This window comes from Parasteatoda tepidariorum, chromosome 9 (genome assembly GCF_982258835.1).
Source record: "Parasteatoda tepidariorum strain Cologne lab strain chromosome 9, Ptep-v5.0, whole genome shotgun sequence".
Taxonomy (NCBI): Eukaryota; Metazoa; Arthropoda; class Arachnida; order Araneae; family Theridiidae; genus Parasteatoda; species Parasteatoda tepidariorum.
Window position 1 is genome coordinate 39,700,215 of NC_141763.1, and position 22,039 is coordinate 39,722,253.

Sequence of the window (22,039 nt, forward strand, 5' to 3'; positions counted from 1 at the left end):
AAATCAGTTTTCAAATTTGTTTTAACTATTGTGGCTTCACAATTGCAACAAATAACCTTTTCGCTAGACATGATTTTTTTAAAAAAAGAATCTTTTTACGCTGAAATTTTCCACATAAGTGCAAAAAATATAAAATGCTCTGGTCTCATAAAAAAACACAAAGCAAATTACTGCGCCAGCGATAGAGGCCGAAGTTGGCAAATTTCCAAAAATAGCTTAATAAAGGGGAAAATAAATCTCCCCTTTTTATCCAGTAACTGTTTGTGTTGGAGATTAACTGAGAATTACGAGCGCTTTCTCCTTCCGCGGTACGCTAGGAAAAAAAATATTTAAAACAATTCTGTAAGAAAAAAATTTTGCAGAACCATTATTGCTTCTGCAGAAATTTTTTGTTTCTGAAGAAAATGTTTTTTTTTTTGTTGGTAAAACAGCTTCTGTTTCTGCAGAATTTATTTTGAGAACTTTTGTTTATGGCAAACCAAAAATTTTTATTTCCCAAATAAAAAAATTCTTTCTGCAAGAACTCAGTCGCTTTCTGCGACAATGTCGCTGTGTCGCCGTGTTTCTGCCACGGGGGTGATGATTAACTATTATCTGAAGTGTAGAATTGTTTTTAATATTCTGCATCAAGACTTTTGATAACTAGCAATATTCTTAGAGTATTTATCAAAAATAAGTAAACGATTTTCACTAATAAGTTATTACCATTTTTTTATAATTAATTATTTTATTTTACAGTATGTGTTTGTATTTGTTAAAATACAACTTTGAAAAACATAAACAGTTATCTCTTATATAATTATCTGTTTTAATTGTCTATAATTATCTATCTTAATTTTTTAATATCAAATTCTAAGGTTGATGAACATTTAGAAAATATTTGTGCCAAGCTTTATACAACTAAACCGAAGAAAACGGATGATGATGTTGGATTTGGTATGTGTGCTATATGTCTAGATCCTGTAAAATTTGATTATTATAGACTTGAAAACTGTGGTCATTCCTTCTGCAAATCCTGTCTACTTTTACAACTAGAAAGCAAGATTATTCCTGTTACCTGTGCTCAAGAGGTATATTTTGTCTCTAATTTTTCACAAATTTGTAAGATTCATGTAATTTTTTAATTCGGACAAATTATTTTTCTTTGACTAGCATGTTATTGGACAGTTTTAAAAAGTTTTTATAATAAATATATAAGATATAAAGTAAGTATCATCTTCACCATTTATTTTGAAAGAAGTATTTTATATGTTACAGTCATTAAATTTTTTTAGATACATGATAAATGAATTTCCAGAAATATATTAAATAATCAGGGGTTTGTCCAAGCCAAATTTACTACCGTTTAGCGGTACCTTCACAAATTCAACTTTAGGGAAAATGGTAGTTTCACAAAATACTTTTTCTTTCACTTTTATTTTTTTATCTCGTAAGAAACGATAAATCCATATTTTTACCATTTTTTTGTGTAGATTTTTTAATATAATTTTTAATATTCACAAATTATGTCTAAATTTTCACAAAACAGGTACCTTTCAGAAAAACCTAGACCCTGGTAATGCAATTATGCAAGTTATAATTCTGATAAACATCTAAATTTGGTATGTTTTTTTCGAAATTTTTTACTTTTCAAGATCTTTTTTAAAAGCAAATTTTTTTTTTAAAGAAATTATTAAATTTTTTTTAATTACTTGTAATTATTTTGTATCTTTTAATTATAGATTGTATTGAATTTAGAATAGGTCCTGTAATGATTATAAAATATCACCTTTCTGGGAAATGATCTTGTATTTTACCATACTTAGAAAGATTTTACCAACTATAGTAAACAAAAATCTATATTTAGATTGTTTGTGTAAATAAAATCAAAATTATAAAAAGTACATTAAACTTTCTCTCATCGTCCACACATTTTTGATGGTTGAGTTTCGTCAAGAGGAAAAGAGCATCTTTAAATTAAAAGAATATTATTTGAATTTGTAAAGAGTTGTATTATTCAAGGGTAATTGTGCAGTGGAAAAAAAACTCAAAATTGTGTGTTTTTATACTTTTTCAACAAGAATTTTACATTAGCCAAGGAAAAAGAGATAGTATGATACCTATAGCAGAGCGAGACAAACCATTGTGATCGTTAATGGATTTTGTTTTAAGTAAGATGGATATTTGAACATCAAAAGATTGGATGGATATATGCATGTTTATATATTTTTAAACAAATTACATTTAACAAGTTGAGATGGTCATGAGTTGAAATTCTGTCATAAGTTTTTAATAAATTATTTTGTAATTGATGCTAATCAATTAATTCAAAGTACTCATCGATATCATTTGGATATGTAATCTCTTTCCAAGTAAGCCAAACAAAAGCCTATGAAGCTGTTCCTGGCATTTACTGTTATAAGTTGTCAAATAAAATTCAAAAGGTACAGCAAGCTTTAGTGCCTGACAATTTATTATTCAAGCATGACTTTCCTACCGCAGCATATAAAAATCATTGATTTTTGTAAAATTTAAAATATCCCATCTAAGATGTCATTGCTACTGAGTAGCATAAAGAGTATTTTTGAAGTGTTAAATGAATATTCATACAAAAAGGTCAAAAACTTGATAATATCACACTTTTAATACTTTAATTTTTCTGTTTCAGACAGTCTTATGCCAAGATATTCATGTATTGATATGCAGTACAGGCTTTCAGCGCTACAGGACATGGATGACTACTGTTGTCGTTTAAAACCTATGACCTCTTTAAGCATAGTCATACCTAGCACATACATATTGATATAGTTTTTTTCCCCCTTCCTGATTAGAGTAAAAAAAGAAAAGAGAAAAAGAAATTGCTTTTAGAAGCTAAAATAATTTTCTGTCAGATTATTAACAGATTTGCATATATTTAATTCCCATTTGAAGTATCAACACACTTTTGAGTTCAACAGTATGCATTGATATCTAAAAGATAGCATAACTTATACATAAAGGAGGCATGCACTTTTTTCTAATCATCTTAGAATGCAACTGTGTTAAAAACGGTCGCATTTAGAGAAGTATATTTTTAAATAGGATTTGATGCCCATTGTGTTGGGTACATTTTAAATAACTCATTTGTTGATTTTATGAAAAAAGATCTTGAATTATTTTATTTATTAGAATAAATTATGTTCACTTTCAACTTGTGTAATGCTATAGATGAAGTGTTATATATTAATCTTTAAAGCTAAAGTTTATTCATATTTCCTGAAGATGAATGCCTATAAATAATACAATTCCTGTAATCCAGCCTATTAAATAATGTGAATGATTCAGAAGATGAAACGAAAATGATTGAATGAATAAGTTAATTAAAAAAGAATAAGGAATAGTTAATTGTAATTAGTATTGTATGTATCAAGTTATGTAACAGGGTTGCCACAGACTACTAAAATGCGACTATTTGCTACTATTTTTGGCCTTAGGCAACTATGGCGACTTTTTTGCCTGAAAAGGCTAAAAAAGCAACTATTTTCAGGAGTAGGCGACTATTGGGAGACTTTTTTAATCTTAGCGAAGTTTTTTTGCAAAAATGAAAGTTACTTTTCAGACCCCTTGGTAACACGTACGCATTGCCGCCTAGCATGTGCGTAGTACTCAGTGACGTCATCACGCTAACCTCTCCCTTGTTATTTCACCCCCACTGAAAGAAACCGCTGACAGGTTGTCAGAAGAAGTGAATGAAGGACTTAAAGAAGCCCTTTGACTAAAGATATGCAAGGAATTAGACTTGCACAAGGCATGATTGAAGGTAGTCTGCAATTACGACAAAGAGAAAAAGAGCATGAAACAAATGAACAAAAAATAAACTAAATTGTTAATAAAATAAATCAAACTCTTATACAATCATTTCTTTCCAAAAAGCCAAAAATTTAAATTTCCATTAGATTTAGTAAAGTACTTGTTATTTTTACTCTCTGAAGGGCTGTTTAGTTCTAATTAATTGTTTTTTCCTTCTATTAACATTAATATTTTATTATAATTCGACTTTTATTTAGTTACCTATTTTCTGACCTTTAACCTTTTTATATTTGTACGAAACTTTTTTTTAATTGCAGCATAGTTAGGACTGGGCGATAAATGGATGTATCGCAAAGTATTGATTTAACGCATATATCGGTAGGCCGATATAGTAACTTTCGTTTTAGGCGATGCGTCAGAAATCTGATTTAAGCCACTGGTATAAGACTGCAATCATGGTTTTAACGATTTAATATGCACGGATCCTTGACTACGCTAATGCTGTTATAGCACTGACGAAGACAATTTTGATTTAGTCTAGCTGCAGAGATGTAGAAAGCGTTTAGCTATAAAGACGACATTAGTTTTGAGATGTTGAATTGAATCAGAACTCCCGGTTTCGTGCGAGGATCATGTAATATAGAAAGCAATGCATAGTTTCTTTATGTCCATTTTTGTCTTTGGGATTTTGCGTTTTTTGAAGATTATTTTCAATGGGACTTAAGTCATTTTACGATTGTTGTGCATTTTATTTCTTCGGGAATAATTGTCAGGTTTCTTGAAAATTATTTTCAGTGAGACTTTTGCTACTTAGTGATCGTTTCTTTCTGCATTATTTCATGCCAGTTTTTTTTTTTCTATCTGGATTTAACGATTCTTGTCAATTATTTTTAGTAGACCTACTGTTACTTTGCGATTGCTGCACAATCCCGGTTATCTTAAATTTTCGTTCTAAACTCAATTGATCAATGAAAAAAAAATATAAATAAATAAAAAAAAGATTCTTCATTGTTTTTTTTTTTTTTTCAATTATTGTTTTTCATTTTAAGTGATACAATTTAATAGGGGTATTTTGTATTTAACTTTGTTGTATAAAAAGTTAGTTTTTTTAAATTTATTTAATCTAGGTAAGTATAATAATTTGATTATTTTTAAACCAATAAGTTTTCAGTCGTTTTTAATTATAAAAAAACTAAAACAAAGCTTACCTTCATTTAATTTGCTTTTACTTTTGAGAAACTGAAAATAAAGTTTTAAAAAAATTTGGCTATTGGTTAAAAAAATATATTTTTTTCGTTAAATAAAGGGCTTAGTAATGTTTTGACGCTTTTTAAGAATTTAACATTAGTACTTAAAATATTTTTTTTTTTAAATTTTTATTAATATTCTTTCAATACTTGTTTGTTTCATAATTTGTTAGATAGTCAGTATCATTTTTAAACAAATAAATCTTTAGTCGATTTTATTTTCAGAAAAGAGAATAATAATAAATAAGTAAAAATATTTTTACATTTATTAAGTGCAGAATTTAATAATTACTTAATACTACTTTTTATTATTTTAAATAAAAGAGTGTCTAATGATCTTTCAAAAGCATGTTTTTTTTATCAACAAATAATTTAAAAAAATTTTTTTTTTTTGAAAGTGAAAGTTTTTTTTGTTTGTTTTCTACTTTCGTTTTCTTCTAATTTTTAATGCATGTATGTAAAATATTTTGTTGCTGTATTATTATTATTTTTAAACCAATAAATCTTATATAATTTTTAATTTAAGAAAAATGAAATAGAACTTGAGTTTGCTTTTACTTTGACTTCTTTATTATTTTAATTGAAAAAATTAATCAATGATATTGATGTCATAGTGGAATATGTTTAGAATTAATATTTTCTTTTGTAATAGATTTATTCTTTTTTATTTATTTTTGATTGATTTAAGGATTTGCCATAGGTAATTTTTGAACATATGCTATATCGCAATGTCTAACGGACGATTTATCACGATTTCAAATTTCTGACATCACCCAATCCTAATCATAGTATTTGACAATCAAGCTATAATTTTAGTTATTTGGCTACTATTTTTGATAAATTTTTGTTCCTGCTCAGGCAACTATTTTCATAGTTTTAGGCAACTATTTTCCTGCTTGAGGCTATTAAAAGCAACTATTTTTGCTGTGGCAACCCTGAAGAAAGCAAACTTTTATACAATCATTTATTTCCAAAGAGCCATAAATTTAAATTTCCATTGGATTTAATAAAGTACTTGTTATATGCTCTCTCTGAGGGGCAGTTTTGTTATTTTTAATTGTTTTTTCCTTCTATTAACATTAATATTTTATTGTAATTAGACTTTTATTTAGGTACCTATTTTCTAATATGTATACCTTTTATATTTGTACAAAACTTTTTTTAAATTGGAGCATAGTTAGAACTGAGCGATAAATCGATGTATCGCGAAATATCGATTTAACGCATATATCAGTAGGCCGATGTAGAGACTTTAGTTTTAGGCGATACATCAGAAATCTGATTTAAGCCTCCGGAATTAGATTACAATCGTGGTTTAGCGATTTAATATGCAAAGATGGTTGACTAGGCTAACGCTGCTACCGCACTAACGAAGACGATTTTGATTTTGTCTAGCTGCAAGGATGTAGATTGTGTTTTGCTATTAAAATGATGTTAGTTTTGTGATGTTGAATGACGAAGATTGAATTGAATCAGAACTCCCGGTTTCGTGCGAGGATCAGCGTTGTAATATAGAACGCAATGTATAGTTTCTTTATGCCCATTTTTATCTTTGGGATTTTGCGTTTTTTGAAGATTATTCTATTCAATGGGACTTAAGTAATTTTGCGATCGTTGTGCATTTTATTTTGTCGGAAATAATTGTCGGGTTTCTTGTAAATTATTTTCAATGAGACTTTTGCAACGATCGTTTCGTTCTGCATTATTTCATACCATTTTTTTTCTGTCTGGATTTAACGATTCTTGTCAATTATTTTTAGTAGACCTACTGTTACTTTGCGATTGCTGCACAATCGCTGTTATCTTAAATTTTCGTTCTAAACTCAATAGATCAAATCATTGATTTTTTTCAGTTTATTATTTTAAGCGATACAGTTTCATAGGGGTATTTTGTATTTAACTTTGTTGTAAAAAGTTTGTTTTTTTAAATTCATTAAATGTAGTTAAGTATAATAATTTGATTGTTTTTGAACCAATATATGCTCAGTCGTTTTTAATTATAAAAAAATTAAAACAAAGCTTGCCTTTATTTAAATTGCTTTTATTTTTGAGAAAATGAAGGCAAAGTTTTAAAAAAATTTGCCTATTAGTTAAAACAATTTTTTTTTTAATTAAATGAAAAGTTTAGTAATGTTTTGAAGTTTTTAATAATTTAACATTAGTACTTGAAGTATTTTTTTAAAATTTTTATTAAAATTCTTTCAATACTTGTTTGTTTTATAATTTGCTTGATAGTCAGTATCATTTTTAAACAAATAAATCTTTAGTTGATTTTATTTTCAAAAATGAAAATAATAATAAATAAGTAAAAATATATTTACATTTATTAAGTACACAATTTGACCATTAGTTAATACTACTTTTTATTATTTCAAATAAGTAAATAAAAAAGGGGCTAATGATGTTTCAAAAGCATGTTTTTTTTTTCAAGAAGGAATAAAAAAAAAATTTTTTTTTTCTAAAGTGAACATTTCCTTGTTTTTTTTTTTTCTTCTTTTAATTTTTACTTCATGTATGTAAAATAATTTGTTACAGTATTATTATTTTTAAACCAATGAATCTTAAATCATTTTTAATTTAAGAAAAATGAAATTTGGGTTTGCATTTACTTTGACTTCTTTATTAATTTAATTGAAAGAATTAAACAATGATATTGATGTCATAGTAAAATATGTTTAGAATTAATATTTTCTTTTGTACTATATTTATTCCTTTTGATTAATTTAAAGATTTCCCATAGGTAATTTTTGAATAAATGCTAAATTGCGATACATCACTATATCGGGATGTCTAACTGACGATGTATCACAATTTAAAATTTCTGACATCACCCAGTCCTAATAATAGTATTTGACAATTAAGCTATAATTTTAGTTATTTGGCTACTATTTCTGATAAATTTTTGTTCCTGTTCAGGCAACTATTTTCATAGTTTTAGGCAACTATTTTCATGCTTGAGGCTACTAAAAGCAACTATTTTTGTTCATTTTTTACTGTGGCAACCCTGTGTAAAGAAAATTAGTATATTTAGTAGTAAATATGTTACAGAAAGTTGGATATGGAGTTCTAAAAATTTTATTTTCTCTAAGAATCACTCTAATTAGTGTTTAACTTGATGCTTGCTAAAAAAGGATTATTATTTTAATAAACTATAATGTTACTATAATCTGCAGAAAGACTAACTATACTGCAATCATATTTGGATAACAAAACAATCATATTTGTATGAGAATTTCTCAACTGAATCATTAATTTGCAAGCAATGACGGTCGCTAGGTGATTAAATTGCATGAATTTTTAAATATAACTGTGACACTGCACAGGTTAAAAATAAGGCCAAAAAATGTCAGCAAGAGGACTGAATGGAATATATTATATATGTCATCCCACACTTTGTAAAAGAAATTTTTTGAGATACTTAGCTTGTTTTCTTCCTTCTTTAAACTACATGTTAAAATCTATTTTCTTTGAGGTTGTTTTATAAGGAATATTTTTGTATTCTAATAATATATTAATAAAGAAATTTTTTTTATACTTTTTGTAGGATTTAGCTGCTACTAACTAAATTTTCATATTATTTGTATATTTTTCTTTACAGAATTGTGGACAACCATTTTTCCTTATTGACATCAATAGAATTTTGTCTCTTGGAGGTGAAAAGCTCAGACGGGAATTTCAAAATGCAGCTCTTCAACATCATGTTAGTACTCATGCTGGTCAGATCAGCTATTGTCACTCCCCAGATTGTCCTACTGTCTATCGAGTTTCAAAAAAAAGTGATATTGTTTACAATTGTCCTGCTTGTTTAAATGACATCTGTGCATAGTAAGTTTTTTATTATTATATTTAAGAACCTATTCATTCATGTGTTCATTCATTCATAAATTCATTCGTTCATAAAAATACACTAAACCTAAAAAAACTTATAATTTCCTGAACATTTTTTGGAACAGTTGCATTGAATATAGCTGAAATTTACTCATCAATTTTATGCAATTCATTTGCGTCAATTTTGTGCTCTGAGAAATTAATTTCGTTTTGAAAAAATTTTGATAAATTTAATTTTAATCCATGTTCTTTCGATTTTTTTGTTGTAAAAATTTTTTCTAATGCGACTTTAAATGCAATTCTTCTTTGTACACAATGCATTTTGCGACAATTCCAATTGTACAACAAAATATGAAAAATGACTTGTGCATGTTTTGTTTATTTTATGGGGAATGCAGGTTAGTGTCAGTTAGTTGTGTTATCCATTCTACATATTTTATAACACTTTTATTACAAATAATGCATCAAACAAATTGGAATGCGACTGAATGATTGACTGCTATCAATCAGAACTTACACAACCTCTTTGTGTCATTAAACCATATCGTACTCAACGTAATTATACATCACCGTCCGCCATCTGTCGGTATAAAAGGATAGTACTTACTATTATTCATACACTAATACTTGGAACATCAGTATTTAGGGAAATAGTATTAGAGGATGCTCTAAGTACCAGAATTTTTTTACATTATTGTTGTAGGAGATAAAAGGCAACCTAGCTGAAGAACGTTAAAAGCAGGAAATCATTATTCATGAGTGGCGTTAACCCTTTGAGGCACACGAACATAAATTTTCATATTTTTTTAAAATTGAGAAACTAATTATGATGCTTAGGATCTAAGAATGGGAAAATGACATTTAAAAAAAATTCTGATTCATTGCACCACACAGGGGGTGGTGGTTTCGGTGGTTAACCAGTGTCCACATAGAACATTTTCATATGAAAAAAAAATATTATCTTTTTTAACTTTTTTTACAATAAATTTTCACTTTTCAGAAATCAAACAATAAACTTAAAGTACTAAAACTATTTATATAATTTTAAAGACCAAAAAAGGCTTTAACAAATATAATATAATACAAAAATAGTATATAATAAAATATATATTAGTGAAAAATAAAACGCATGAATTTCAAACACAAAAAATATTCTAAGTAAAATATAATATATATTATACAATATCAGGATAAAATAAATAGTACAGAAATATATAATAATAAAAATAAAATGTATAATAATAAAAATAAAATATGAAATAAAATGAATTGATTATCATTGAATTGAAATTGATTATCTTAATTGAAAATCAACAATATAAATAAATAATAATAATAATAAAAAATTTAAATTCTTAATTTTTAAGACAAATAAAATGCAGAAAAATTTTAATAGTAGAAAATAGATATTATAGCATCAACTAAATACGACTGTTCGCTTATTCAAAAAGAACTCAAATGAGCAGAATTAACTTGTTTCAGATAAGAAATTTGAAGTAATAGACTTTATTTTCAATAGAAATAGATAAGAGACACATTGCTCCCCATTTATAAGCCCCATGAAGAAAAAACCCTAATAAATTTTTACCCACTTCACTATCTGAGTGAAGGAAGGGGGAAAAAGTATAAAGACTCGTGTTGGTGGATATAATGTTCTAGGGGCACAGTGGCTTCACTCTGAAACCAAAAAATATAAAGGTAAAAATTAAATACTTTTCTGAGGAATCTTTATTGGGAAAAATTTGTGTGTCAAAAGAAGCTCATAAACAACAAATCTGAGTGATATGCTTCAAACTTTTTTTGTATTTTATTGAGTAAAAAAAAAAACTTGTAGTAATGAAAAAGGGCCTTGAAAACTTTTTATTTTTTTCAAAGGAAGATATAATCTAAGTGTAGTGCTGCTATCTGGTGATGTTTAGTAAAGATAAAATAATACTTTAATATTATTGGTTTCGGAGATTGACCTTTGTGCCGCTAGGAATAATTTTTTAAAAAGTGCGGTTTCGCTGTCGTACCACTGTGCTTCAAAGGGTTAAATGTGAATTTTACTGTAGCAACAATAAAAAATAATTTTCAATATTTTTTTCAAGTTTCAGAAAAAACATTTCAAATTTATTTTGGCCAAATTAAAAAATGCATTTATAGTTATAGTGAACTAATTAATTGTTTTAACATGAGTGATTTCTGTTATGAATATTTTACTATATAACTATTCAATATATTTATATGCATGTATATTTACAGTTGTCAAACATTCTCCCATAAGGGCATGAACTGTGATATTTACCAGAATTCAAAAGAGGATGAAGACTATTCTTTAAAAGTAATTTATTTGCCATTAGTTTTATCTTAATATCCTTTCAATGATATTATTTTGATTTCCATTTTCTCGTTGAAGAATGTTTATGGAATTTTTTGTAAATGCCTATCCTTTCTTTAATTTATTCAATAGATCATTAATGAAAAAAAAAATTTACCCATATTTTGCTACCTTTCATCATTGGAAATTTACATAGACAAGTTCATAAATTATTGATGGATATAAATGTAAAAATTCCTGGTTAACCCCTTTAATTCTTTCATAGTACTCTTGGGTTATATGGAACATCTTTTGGAAATGTTTGGTTAAGAATTTATTATTTATAAAAAATGCAGTTTTCTATTTACCTATTCGCATGTCTGACATTGTTATCCAGGCATTTGAAGGTACTATTCCCTTTGTATTTTTGTGCTTAAAATTGGATAAGACAAAAACAGAAACATTCAAAACAGCTTAAAAATTATGTATTAAAATGCAGTTTAATTTATACACCTAACAATTGCTATGTCAATAACACTAATACCGTAATTTCGCACGTATAGTCCGCAGGTCCGATTTTATAGTAGAAAAATTTCAAAAATCGTCGGATAGTCCGCGGACTATACGTCCGAATTATTTTAGAAACAAAGAACTAAGTATAAATAGAAAAAAAGTACTTACTTACTAATATATCTTCTGAAATAAAACGCTAAATATAAATAAAAAACAGTGCTTACTAATTAATCATATTTTAATTAATCACACATTCTACTACATTAACGAAAACCTTCAAAGTCCGATTCATCAGTATCAGAATTAAACAGTTCTAATATATTTTCGGAAAGAGTGTCCGAAAGTTCATTTTCAGCATCACTATCTTCACTGTCAGAGATTTCCTCGCTTTCACTAACAATCCCGGCTTTTATAAATCCCGATCGGATGGTTGACACTTTAACACTTTTCCAGGATTTATCGACCCATTCGGCAACTTCAGTGTATGAAGCACGTCTCATTTTTCCTCCTTTTGTGAAAGTATGTAAACCTTCCGACATCCAGTTCTCCCAGCAAGCACGTACGTGGGACTTGAAACTTTTGTTTACGCTAATATCCAGAGGTTGCAGGATTTTTGTTAAACCTCCTGGAATAACGCTAAGTTCAGCACCGATGTTTTTTTTCTTAGCTTCCGCCTTTACACTGTCCTTTATGTGTGCCCTCATTGAATCCATAATCAGTACTCCATTGGAATTGAAAAAGGCACCTTCTCTCTTCTTCCAGGGTGGCCACTCAGTCTGGAAACCGGGAATTCTCAGGGAATTATGAAATACCACTGGAAAACCGGGAATTCTCAGGGAATTTCACGTCGATTCTGGAAAATAATTTTGTCGCGCGTCGGCGTTTTTTTCTTCCCATTCCGTTATGTTTAGTTTTTCGGAGCGAAAGGCATCTGCTTCATCGCGGTCAAGCATCACTTGATTATCCTCCAATGAACGCTTCGTGACCCCGCGAAAAAGCGGAAATCCGATTTTTTTTCTCCCAATTTTGAAAATTTCCGACCATGTTCCAAAAACTAAAATTTTTGGGAAGTCCTATTGGAGAAACCTAAGCCGCCCGAACGATAGTCGGATTACTGCGACTTCCGCTATAGAGTGGAAAGGAGTCTAATCGTTTCGTTTCGACCGCCGATATTTTATTATTTTTTTTTTTTTTTTGTCTGACTGATTTTCAGACTTTTAAATATTAGGAACTGCACCGGAATCTGCTAAAATCGCGATTTTTAATCAGACGATTTTAATATCAATAATCGATTTTCGTATTTAACTGATTTAAAACTTATGTGTTGCAATTTTTTTACTCGACTTAAAAATCGTACTAGCAATTCCTATTCATTCAATTTAAAAATCCAATATCGCGATTTGTATTTAAGTGTTTTTGATACCCAATATCGCGATTTGTATTAAGGTGAGTTTAAAATCCAACATAGCGATTCGTATTCACGCATTTTTAAATCCAATTTTGCGATTCGTTATCACGCAGTTGTAATATCAGATATCGTTTTTCGTATTTGTACGCTATTTAAAAATTACTCACTGCGATTCGTATTCACGTGATTTAAAAATTATGCATCGTGATTCTTATTTACGCGATTTAAAAATTCATTATCGCAATTTGTATTTTCGTGTTTTTAAAATCCAACAGCTCGATTCATATTCACGCGATTTTAAAATCCAACCGCACGATTCATAATCACGCGATTTTAAAATCCAATATCGTGATTTGTATTCACGCGATTTTAAAATCCAATATCGTTATTTGTATTTTCGTGTTTTTAAAATCCAAAATCGTGATTCATATTCACGCGATTTTAAAATCCAATATCGTGATTCATATTCACGCGATTTTAAAATCCAAAATCGCGATTCATATTCACGTGATTTCAAAATCTAATATCGTGATTTGTATTCACGCGATTTTAAAATCCAATATCGTGATTTGTATTTTTGTGTTTTTAAAATCCAACTGCACAATTCATATTCACGCGATTTTAAAATCCAACCGCACGATTCATAATCACGCGATTTTAAAATCCAATATCATGATTTGTATTCACGCGATTTTAAAATCCAATATCGTTTTTTGTATTTTCGTGTTTTTAAAATCCAAAATCGCGATTCATATTCACGCGATTTTAAAATCCGAAATCGCGATTCATATTCACACGATTTTAAAATCCAATATCGCGATTCATATTCACGTGATTTTGAAATCCAAAATCGCGATTCATATTCACGCGATTTTGAAATCCAAAATCGTGATTCTTATTCATGCGATTTTAAAATCCAATATCAAGATTCTTGAAAGAAGTAGAGGTAAGTTTTCTCTTGAATTAGTTACTATAAAGATGTGATATATTTTTCATTGGTAAGTAATTTAATAGTCGTGCCTTCCTATAATTGCTTAATTTTTTTTAATATGTTAGTGGTCAAAATTTTAAAATTATATTTAAGAAAAATTTAAAGTTAGCTGTCTAAATGCTTCTGCCACTTTAAATATTGAATAAAAATCTCCCAGCATAATTAAAAGTTGCTTTTATAAATCTCAGTATCATATAGAGCACTCCCCCCCCCCTCCTCCCAGTGACCTGCGTTGTAAAAGTTCAGATTTTTTTATTTTTGTCCACTTTCATGCCTGATTATAGGGAGCAATTACAAAAAACCATAGTTAGCTGTGATTATTTAGTTATGGGCTTTGATGAAGGTCTAAATAAAATCGCTTTGAAACAACAAATGGACGTAAGTGTTCGACTTTGGAATAAAGATACAAATAAAGTTCAGACACGATATTTGACATCAGTATTTCTTGATCATTCAACAGCAATGGATTTTTTTGGATAATTTCAAAGAAGCCCCTACCCAATTTTCCATCAATAAAAATAAAATAATTCAAATATCTATGGATGGACCTAATGTCAACCATAAATTTCTTAATGATCTTAAAAAAGAACTTGAGGAAATGCCGCAAGATCCTTTGCTGTTAGATATAGGTAGCTGTGGACTGCATACAATCCATTGTGGGTTTAAAAATGTAATAAATTCTACAGGGTGGAATGTAGTGAACTTTTTACGGGCGCTATACTACATTTTTAAAGATGTACCATCACATAGAGCTGATTTCATATATTTCACTGGATGTGAAAAATTTCCGAAGAAATTTTGTGCAATCCGATGGGTTCAAAATATAGAAGTTGCTGAGAGGGCATTAGAAATGTTGCCTCATATTTTCGAATTTGTAAAAGCAGCAAAGAAGGAGAGAAAAATCTATGTTGGCTCAAAAAAGTTCAGTGTACTCGCGGAGTGTATCAAGGACAGTTTCTTTGCTGCAAAATTGGCATTTTTCCAGTCATTAGCTGCTTTTATTGAAACATTTCTCACAGAATTTCAGATCGATGCTCCATTAGCTCCTTTACTTTTCTCTAATTTAACATAAATTTTAAGATCTCTTCTTGATAAATTTGTAAATCCCGATATTTTAGTGGAGAACTCTTCAAAATTAGGAAAAATAGATTTGTCATTGGCAGATAATATGCTTCCAATCAACGAAGTTGCTCTCAGTTTTGCAGTTAAGGATGAAATTAGGAAAATAAAAGATTCTTCACCTTCTGAAGAATTTTCATTTAGAAAAGAATGTGCAATTGCTTATAAAAAGTTCTGTGAAAAGATTTTAGAAAGATCACCTTTTAAATTCTAGTTAACAAGGGGGCTATCTTGTCTTGATCCTGGTGTAATTTTAAATACAGCAATTGCTGAAAAACGGCTTTCATCTTGCCTTTCAATGTTGGTATCTAGCAATTGAATATCAGGTATCAAGACTGACTGTGTGAAAGATAGTTACAAAACGTTCATTCGGAATCCTTTAGTTAAGAAAGAAATGGAGCAATTTGAGAAGAGGGAAAAACGACTGGATAATGTTTTCTTCTCTCTATTTGAAGTTTGCAACGCACCAGAAAATTTACGTTCCTTTGTTAATTTTCTCCTCATAATGTCACACGAAGTGCTTTTATAGAAAGGGTCTTTTCTATTAATTCAGATTGTTTAATAAAAAATGAACATGAAGATAGTTTAGTTGCTCTAAGGCAAATTCATGATGGTGTTATGGATGCTGGTGATGTTAACAATATAACTGTGACGAAATCCATGATAAACTACGGAAGACAGTCTCACCCACGTTATATTGAAGTATTAGAAAAAAGGAAGGAGGCAGCAGAAGAAAAAACGAAAGTTATGTTAGAAAAGAGGCAAAATGAAAAATTAAAAAGAGAATTGCATGCTAAAAAACAAAAATTAACGACTGAATTTTATTTAGAAACTTCTTTAATTGATGAACAATTAAAAGCTATAAGAAATTAATTTTTAAAAGCTTTCAATTATTCACTTGTTGAGCTATTTATACTGTATAATTTGATTAACTCTACTTTTTAAAACATCTCAAACTTCAGTGTCAAAGAATATATTAATATATATATAGGTAGTATATTTTTTATATTTATACTTAAAATAAGTTTCGCAGATAATATAAATGAACAACATTATATGACTAAATATTTTTGGCTTTTCATTTATTGATAATTTATTTCACAAGTAACTTTGATCTCAATTCTAAATTTTTAGTTTGATGGAGTTGATCAATTTGTGTACTAAGCTATTTATATAACAACTTTTTATTTTATACAAAATAAAGTTTCTAAAATTCCTTGAAATGTAGATTTTTATTTTTATAATTTTTATAAACTATTATTAATTTTTAAGTTTATTTTTATGGTTGAGTATACAGCAGTTATTTTTTTTATATGTAAATTTTATGGCTGCTATTTCAATAATCTATATTTTTAGCAGAAATATGTGTATTAATATATATTTTTTGGTGCTAGAAATGCCTAACTTTTTACACCTGTTTTATCAGAGAACATTTACACTTTTTTCTCATTTTAATGTGTCATCAAATCTTGTAAATGTGTATCCACATTTGTAAAAGAAATTTATACAACACATTTTAAAAGCAACACAGCTGTATATATAGTATATATTTTTTTTATTTACTGTATATTGTTGTATAGCTAATAAATTTATGAAGTCTCGTTAATGTTGCGTTGTGGTATCTGGAATTTTAGAAATTTACTCTGGAAAGTCTGGAAAACTCAGGGAATTTTTTTTGATCTGGAGAGTGGCCACCCTGTCTTCCAAACTTCTTGAAACCAATCGAGCATAATGTCCTCGTAGCACCAACCCTTTTCATTACATCGTATTACGACGCTTCGAGGATAATTTTCCTTCGGAATTGTTTTTCTCTTAAAGATTAAGAGCGGCTTCAACTTTGTGCCGTCAGCAGAGCAGGCGAGCATCACTGTGAAATGGGTCTTTTCTTGACCAGTTGTTGTTATGGATACTGTTTTCACTCCACAAGTATCGACGGTGCGATTCGGTGGACAATCAAATGTTAATGGAACTTCGTCCATATTTATAATATTTTTCAGGGAATACTTCCCTTCTGCAATAACTTTCCTTGTAAACTGAAGGAAAGAAGCTTTTTTTCATCTACATCGTGCGGAACAGCCTGACACATTGTCGTTCTGCTGCGAACTCTCAAGTTTTTACGACGCATGAAGCGGTAAACCCAATTTACTCCTCCCTTGAAATCCGTTATCTGCATCTCATCTGCCATGGCCTTCGCTCGGAGACGGATTTTAACTGTTGAAATGGAGCGTCCGGCATTTCTTTGGTCGAGAACCCATCTTAGTAAATTTTCCTCTAAAACTGGCCATTTTACTTTTCCGTGCCGATTGGATAGCTTTCTTCCCATTCTTTTTAACACATCCTTTTGTTTGCGCCAATTTCTCACCGCTTTCTCGTCCACTTCAAAATAACGGCCCGCTTCTCTGTTTCCATCTTTTTCAGCTTTCACAACTACCTTGAGTTTAAACTCAGCAGTAAAACTCCGGCGATGTTTCACAGACATAATGTTGGATCAACGTTAATGAAGATGAAAAACAAAATACTGTGCATTAATAAGACAAAAACGCACCAGAATTGAAGATACAACGATTTGAAAAAAATAATAATAAGCTGAGGATGATGGTCGAAATCAGACAGAAATATGAGCAATGAATAAAAAAAACGATAAAAAGCGCTCTCCCAAGCATTTAAAACAAGTTTCTATTTTTAGCGATTCCTCCCCCTATTTTTGCTTCTCCAATCAGGTTTTTTTTTTTTTAAATAACTCCGCCTAGGACGGTCTTTCTTTTATCCCCTGTCTAAAATTCTCACACACTTAGCTTTTTCCCCTCTTCACTGACCTTCAGTTGAAAGTTTGAAATTCTTCTGGAACATAAGATTATTCAAGGTTATTCCAAGTTCATCAGCACCCTTTATTCATCAAGCATTCACATGTTTTTAACAAGCAGCTGAAGAATAAAGGGGAGTGGAGAGAGGCATTCATGACAAGTGGAAGAGACATATTTCCTGAAAAAAGCAGGGGGGGGGAGTGCTTGTTTTACAGTTGACGTTATCACTGGCCCCACCCTGATTTCCTTCATTCATTCCTTTCTGATTTATGCTTCTCTACTCCACGCCCATTTCCTACACTCAATAGCTGTTCATATGGCAGAAGGGAAAGAGAGATTAAGTTCTCTTTGATTCCAAGAAAGGTCTCGTGCTGTTTATATTTGATTATCGGCAGTTCACGACAGCGCAGGGCTCGAAAAAACTCAGAAATTTTACCCGTCCTCCTTTGAAACTAACGCGTAGCTTCTAAATAAATAAAAATATAATTTTCTCTTATTTATTACAAACATTTATATAAATAGCTCAATGAATTAGTAGTTACTAGGATTACATTATACAGTAATAAAAGAAATACTAGGTTACTAGTAGTAACCTAGTATTTCTGTTATGAAATAATTTAAATGACAAAGGTCAAGTTATCTGGAATGTCAATTTATCCGAGGGTACTGCGTTTTTTAAATGAATAGAATATGACGTTTGCCAGTTCCACAATCAAGCCAATGATTTACAGAGGTTTCTGCACAGAAATCTGAAAGGGGTTTTCCATTTAGATAGATGTTCATAATTGCGTTTAACGCTTCTTGTTTAAGACCAGTACGTAATGTGTTTTTTTTTTTTTTTTGTTTGTAAGTTCATTGCTGAAAAGCCCCTTTCAACCGCTGCAGTACTCCCAGACTGAGAAATCATCAATTCCAACATGCGTAGTATGTTGCTGTATTGTGGGTCATTTTGCTGCCTTGTAACTTGTAGGACTGTTGTAAGATAATGAAAATTGAAAATGTATCACGAACATTAACAGGAAAAAGGCCGTCCGCGCGGACGTCGGATTCGTTGGATTCGGAATTTTTGATCGGCGAGGACGGGCTGTTTTTCGAGCCCTGCGACATCGTGTCTTTTAAATTTCAACGATTTTAACCGTGAACAACCACCGTATTATCCGCACTGGTGGATAGTCCGCACCTTCAAAAATTCGCATTTTAAACACAGATAGTCCGCGGACTATACGCGCGAAATTACGGTAGTTTTTATTCTTGGGTTAGTATAAATCAATATTTTAATCTTCAACCATAAAAACCTCTTTTCTTCTAAACAGTTAATCCTATTTATTTAATTTGAATTTTATTAGATTTAGTATTAAAAACAAAATGCACAAGAATCTATGCATCAGTTGTTCAGATGGCAATTACAGACGTATATTACATAGATATCAATATATCAGATGGCAATTACAGACGAATGTGTGGCTATTGCTTTCTTGGTTGCTTGCTAGTGTTACATTTCAATAGAACACTTCTGCAAATATTAATTAAAATATAAATTTTTACCATTTTTATAAATGGATAGAACTGAAGATAAGTTTTCCTGGTTTCGTAATATCTGTTTTTCTTACAATGAAATTGTAGCGACTCTCTCTTAGAAATCTAAAGATAGTAAATAAAAGTGGTGCTCTGGGAAGTACAAACTTTTAAATCTAGGAATCATTGATATTTTTGAACGTCTAGATGCAGATATGTTTTCGAAGCAATGCATTTGACACTTTGTTTGGGATATCTCTCCTTACTTTTCTATAAATTTAAAATGCTTTAATTAATAATCATAATGTTTTATTGAGGATGAGGAACAATCACCAAACCCATTATAATATACAATAAAAATAAGACTTTATTAATGTATACTTATAAATAAAATCATTTCAAATCTTTATTAAAAAAAATTAATAAAAAGCTTTTTCCCCATTTATGCTTTTTTAAAAACAGAGCTGGGAATGTCTTTCTCGTTAAATAATGTAATTATGAGTACATTGTAAAAAAAGAAAATAATGATAATTGAAAAAGTAAGACTTTTATTGGTAAAAATTTCTCTGATCTTTCTATTTTCATTCAATCTTGATTTCCTATTACAGTTTTTGCAAATGGAACCAAAAGATAGAACTCTTTTTTTATTATTATTATTAATATTTTTATGATGAGATGAATAAAAATATTCCCTTAATTCTCCTTGAAATATGAATGTAAACTTTACTATTAGATTTAATGTTAAGTAATTAAATATAATATAATTTCTTGCATAAAGTTCTCTTAATTCTAGTTACACTAATATGTATTTTATTTCAAAACAGGTATGGATGAAAGATAATAAATCATGTAAACAGTGTCCCAACTGTAAAATGGTCATTGAGAAAATTGAAGGTTGTAATCACATGGAATGTTTGAATTGTAAGAGCCACTTATGTTGGTTATGTTTGGAAATATTTAAGTCTGGTGATCTTGTGTATGATCACTTACCTTTCTGTCCGAAAAACCAGACTAGTTAAGGTGCCTTCTAACATTTAGGATAGCTATGTTGCCAATAATAATTTTCTGTACAAGAATAATTTTTAACAAAATATCATGAAAGATATTGTTTCCTGTGATATACCTAAGTTATTATATTGTAATCTACTTATTATTATTATTTTTTTTTGCAAGTTTGATTGGTTGTTAAGTGTTTTTTTTTAATTTTGTTTGTGAATTTTATGACTTAAATTGCATTTAAATTTTTTTCTCTCAAACAAATTGTTTCTGACATAATAGTGAACAATGATCATTATTTGTTTAAATTAGTTATCTTTAAAATGGTACCACCTTTTTGTATGTATATATGTACTATTGGGCTTATTATTTTGCTATTTTCACATTAAAATTACAGATTATTAAAATAATATTTTTGTAAATGAGTAAATCAAAGAATGATTTTAGTTATTTTCTGTGAAGTGTAAATACTAGATTTTATTTTCAGTTTTAAAGGAATGAAAACTAATTAAAATTATTTTTGTTAAACAAACATTATAAAATAGATTTAAAAAAATTATTTCATCATATAATTTTAAAATCACAAATGCAAAAATATAATAATTGACTTTTCCCTTCTATTAATTGAGTATATTCATTAAAATTATATCCAATTAAAATTTTGTTTTAGTTTTAAGAAAGAACTTTAAAAAATGCATATGAATAACATTATTTCCTTATGTAAAGTATTTCTATCACATATGTTTTTGTATAATATTTGGTTTGTCAAAATAAAGTATTTTAGCTAAAAATAAATATCTTTATGACAGTTTTATTCTTTAAATAATTTTATTAGTGTAAATTTGAAAAGTAAAGTCATGATTTGATAAGTGAAGTAAAAAAAAACTATAGCTAAAAGATAAAGTAAATAACATGAACGCTTTTATTCTTGTTCTGCTATTTTATGGTTTTCTTTTGGACAATGGTAATAAAGTTTGTCTACAGCATTAAAACAACTGCCAGTATCCAACTTTTTAGTTTACTTTTCCTGTATTATGTTAAAGGTTAATCAAATCTGCTAGTTACTCAAAAACTAGATTTCTATGTCAATAATTAATTAAAAAGTATTTGCATAAAAGATATCTAGAAGTTAACTTACAGAAAGTGTCAAGACATGATAATTAGAGAATCAAATTATTTTTAATTTTTCAAATTAGATTAGGATAAACATAATTTTCCATAACATTGAGCAAAATATATAGATTCTCTAGATTATATGAATTCTGTTATTTTATTTCTATTGCTCCAATTTAATTTTTTTTAAAAATTTTAATTTCAATTATTTTTTGCTTATTAAGTTTAATTAGTATTTAATTTGTGATGAAAAGTTTGATATCAATTATTTTTACACACATTAAATAAGCATAATTTTTATGAAATGAAGTGTATAAGTTTTATATGTATCCATTTTTTTCAAATAAACTAGTTTTGTTTTTGAAAAGAAAAGTTATTGCCTATAAAACATCTCTAATAAAGTGTATATTTTGATAAAATAAATTGTCTAGAGACGTT

At 28.8% G+C, this 22,039-nt stretch overlaps 1 protein-coding gene and 1 pseudogene across 4 annotated transcripts in view; both read left to right on the forward strand.

The window, feature by feature from the left end:
* Positions 1 to 22,039, forward strand: part of LOC107436122 (uncharacterized) — a 44,226-nt gene extending 22,187 nt beyond the window's left edge. For all 4 annotated transcript variants that reach the window (XM_087151634.1, XM_043044750.3, XM_087151635.1 and 1 more), the window contains 4 exons: positions 858 to 1,070; positions 8,614 to 8,840; positions 11,088 to 11,166; positions 20,317 to 22,039. In XM_087151634.1, the coding sequence (XP_087007760.1) occupies positions 858 to 1,070; positions 8,614 to 8,840; positions 11,088 to 11,166; positions 20,317 to 20,511 (714 nt within the window). In that variant the 3' untranslated portion in view covers positions 20,512 to 22,039. The remainder of the gene's footprint in view (positions 1 to 857; positions 1,071 to 8,613; positions 8,841 to 11,087; positions 11,167 to 20,316) is intronic.
* LOC147803977 (uncharacterized) lies at positions 14,177 to 15,628 on the forward strand (annotated as a pseudogene).